The 3,807-nt window shown below is 47.6% G+C and overlaps 2 protein-coding genes across 2 annotated transcripts; one reads left to right on the top strand and one right to left on the bottom strand.

The window, feature by feature from the left end:
- Nucleotides 1–669: 669 nt before the first annotated feature.
- On the bottom strand, nucleotides 670–2,120 carry LOC131214410 (uncharacterized; the record flags this gene model as incomplete). Its single annotated transcript, XM_058208786.1, has 4 exons — nucleotides 2,107–2,120; nucleotides 1,361–1,797; nucleotides 925–1,257; nucleotides 670–860 (listed from the first exon to the last, which is right to left on the bottom strand). Coding segments are annotated over exons 2-4 (960 nt in total), but the record flags the coding sequence as incomplete, so codon positions are not given.
- Nucleotides 2,121–2,735: 615 nt separating this feature from the next.
- On the top strand, nucleotides 2,736–3,804 carry LOC131214409 (intraflagellar transport protein 88 homolog; the record flags this gene model as incomplete). Its single annotated transcript, XM_058208785.1, has 2 exons — nucleotides 2,736–3,701; nucleotides 3,772–3,804. Coding segments are annotated over exons 1-2 (999 nt in total), but the record flags the coding sequence as incomplete, so codon positions are not given.
- Between the last annotated feature and the right edge of the window lie 3 nt (nucleotides 3,805–3,807).

Genomic DNA, 3,807 nt, shown 5'->3' with positions numbered 1-3,807 from the left:
GACTGGAATGGGAAGGGAAGGAGGAAGAGGTTGAAGGAGATTTCGATGACGGAACGCTGCCTCACTGCGTAGCAAGGTATGCGCGATCTGCTTAATCGGCGGTGTCTTCCTTGTGATATCGACTTCGGCTTTTAGGTTACGAAGTGCGGTTTTAAACGGGTACGAAGACTGTAGCGGCAGTGGTCCAAATTTTTCGACCTCGTCCACTATGTGCAGGAGGTGGTGAAAGGTACTTGTAACGTAACCGACCAAATTATGGTGCTCTGTTTCAAAATCGATTATCAATTGCCGTGCGTAATTCAGCAAATGTCGATATCGTCCATGATTGCAAATCGCAATGGCCCAATGCAACTTGCAATAGTGGTCGTAATACTGTTGCCTTATTGTTGGCTTCAGTATTACGATGCCAACGATGTCCATAAAGCAGCCCCACATGAAGTGCGGCCACTGAGCAATATTTGTTTCAAACTGTCGCGGCCGCCTTTCATGCGGGAGCCGGACAGCACACAATGTTTGCTCCAAAAAATCATGTTTAAGTGTGTCCATTGCCTGGATATTGCCAATACCATCGTTAAACGCAAAAAACAAAGTTTTCGCGGCACCAATGTGCAGCAAACATCGGTCGTCGCCTATAGTCACATCCTGGACGATGTCGATGGGCAATCTCACCAACGGTGTGGCAACGGGTTGCCCATCTGCCATCCGCTGGTGGGTGCCTGCGTAAACTCCACCCCGGAACTCTTCATTTGTTCGTGGTTTGGTCTTCGTTTCGCCGAAGAACGTGATGGTGGAATCAGAGACAAGCTTTCCTTTTATGGTGCACTTTGTGCAGCCGTAGTAATCACTTTGATGGACAGTCCCTGTAATGTTGAAGCACACATTATTAATGCTTACATTTATACTCCGTCGCCCCTCGAAACCTACCTTTAATAAATGCTCGTGCGGCAACGTCGGCAATCACTAACCGTGGTTTCACGATTAATGACTCACCGTTGACCGTCATTGATAATTCACATAACCGCGCCGCCTCTTCGATGAACGGCCCTAGGAACTCCTCGCACAGTGGCCTAGAATCACCACAAAACACACCGACGACAAAAGGCGCGCCCGGTGGATTTGTCGCTTCGTGCAGCCGTGCTTGGATAACCCAAGCTCGGAATTCGGAATTTGTCAGCTGGTCCAACGGCACCTCTTCGATGCCAACGTCAAACGTGAGTTCCTTGGCGTCGCTGGCCCTGTTTGCGCGTATTCCGGCTTCTGTAATGACAAAGTAGATGAGATTATAAAAACAATGTAATAATAACAATGTAAACATAATGCAAATGTGATGTAAATATAATAACCACACAGTTACACTTACCTAAACCCCGATGCCAGTATACGCCTCCTTGGATTTCTGTGGACTCGATGTTCCAAAACTCCCTGGGCACCAATGCGGTTTGGAGATTCTTCGGCATACCGGGAATAAGAGGTCGCAGCTTGTGCATAATTTGCTGCGCCATTAAGGACGGCCGGTGCCTGTTTTGTTCGATGATCAGCTTCATAGAGTTTACGAGGTCCTCCGCCGCATTACGCTGCCGCTCCGTGGCACTGTTGAAAAGTTGGAGAAAGGCTTCAACGGACTCTTCACTGTTGGCCTCCGGTTCGCTGTCGCTGTGGTACTCCAGCGATTGAGCCCGTGATGCCGATGACGCGCTCGGACCTGCTTCAGGGTCGGCCTCCGACCGCCGCTGGAACGGTCCCGCCTCCTGCCTCCCACGTAAATTTCTTCTTGCTTCTTTCTTGCTGGATGACATTCTGCAACAAGAAAAAAAAAATCACTCTAACCATTGTTCTACGGGATCCCGATCCCCAGAACAATTCCATACGACGAAAGATTGTAGGAGAAATGCAAATAATGTCGGACGCGATTGACAAGCTATAAAGAGGACACGAGCAGATATTCCGAACGTGAAATGGAAATGTTGAAAATAATTTGGTCTTTCGAAATATTAAGGAACTACTTGTATGGCACCAAGGTGAACCTGATCACAGAAAAAAACTTAAAACTTAAACTTATCAGGCCAAGCTGGCCAAAGCGTAACGTTGTTGCAAATGCAAACTAACCTCTTTCGACCTCGTGTAATGGTAAAAACCGGGAACAATCGAGAACTACCTAAAATCAAGTGCGCTGTGCTTAACGATTTCTTAGAACTCCTGCGATTCGCGCGCCCATCTGACGGCTGTCATTTCAGGTCGCCCCATGAAAAAACTACCACCTCTCTTTCAGCTATTGCGACCCCTATTGAAATTCCTACACATATAAGCAGCTCCAATGAAAATTTGATTTGGCAGTTACTGAAAACAAAGACCCGAAGAGACACCTTCATCAAGCCAAAGTGAACGGACTGATGAGACCATCGTGGGTAAAATACAGGATATTTATTTAAAAAAAACATTGAAGGGTTTGCTGGAGGACACTGCGAAGAATGCCAAACAATGAGATATAATTCGTGATGTCCATTATAGAACCCACAGAGGAGCATAAGAAAACAACCCAACGAGCAACTATCCCAAGGAGCAACTATGTCCGTTTCAGTGTCACATGGGACACATGGGAAAACGGACGTTGTTGCTCCTTGGAATCGGCCGTTGGTTGCCACGGAAACGGATTGGGCAGCAACAAACAAAGCGCAAACGGAAGATTGATTGAAAGGGTTTTCTAGTGGCCCCGAAGAAAGTGATTCGTTTGCGAAATGAGTTCCAACTTTGACGACGATATTTACGGTGGATTTACTGGTGTAACCAATAAACTGTTCAATTACGACGCGAAAGAAGATCAAGCATTTCAAAATGCGGTGCGAACGTCTAGCTACGGGAAAAAGACAACGACACCAAAGTTTTTCTGGAACGGCGATAAAATCGGTTCAGCAGAACCGACCACGGCCATGGCCCGCCCGTCTACGGCAATCCGGCCGGTCGGGTACTCGTCGCACAGTTCGAAGTTGTTCGACCCGCTCAACCAGGCAGCGAAGAAGATAGTCGTGATGGAGAGCAAAAAGGAGGAAACACCCGAGCAGCGGTACAAGAACCTCGAGACGAAGATTTACGCGTTGCTAGAGGAATCAATCGTGGCCAGCACGGGCCCAAAGCCAGACATGGCGATGGGACTGGCGAAGGCAAAGGAAGCCTCGTCCCTTGACCGGACTTTGCTCCGGATGCGGGATCAGGACGGTGGCACTTACACGCACAACTTTGATCTTACTTTCTTCGTGCTGTTCAATTTGGCCAACGTGTACGCCAAGAGTGAAATGTACATCGAGGCGCTCAACACATACACTCTAATGACAAAGAACAAAATGTTTCCGAACGTGAATCGCTTGAAAATCAACATGGGCAACATTTTCTTTCATCTGGGGCTTTACACGAAAGCGATCAAAATGTACCGGATGGCGCTGGATCAAGTGCCGGGAAATCAGAAGGAGCTACGGCTGAAAATAACACACAACATTGGCATCCTCTTTATCCGCATGGGCCAATATTCCGATGCAGCTACCAGCTTTGAGTTTATTATGTCCGAAAAGGGTGACCTGAAGACGGGATTGCACCTGATCTTGTGCTACTACGCGTTGGGAAACGTGGACAAGATCAAACACGCGTTCCAGCTGCTGTTGGACATTCAAATCGATTACAACGAGGAGGAAAAGGTGTTTCAGGCAAATGTAAGTTAACAGTACTGGCAATCGTTTTACTCCAACTGCTCCGATTTTATTGTTTGCCATCCCCCGTCAGTCTAATGCGTCGTACGAGTACATCAACGAGCTGATC

This window comes from Anopheles bellator, unplaced genomic scaffold (assembly GCF_943735745.2).
Source record: "Anopheles bellator unplaced genomic scaffold, idAnoBellAS_SP24_06.2 scaffold00841_ctg1, whole genome shotgun sequence".
In the NCBI taxonomy this organism is placed as follows: Eukaryota; Metazoa; Arthropoda; class Insecta; order Diptera; family Culicidae; genus Anopheles; species Anopheles bellator.
The sequence above is the reverse complement of the archived record's forward strand: the minus strand, read 5'-3'. Positions and strand labels throughout refer to the sequence as shown.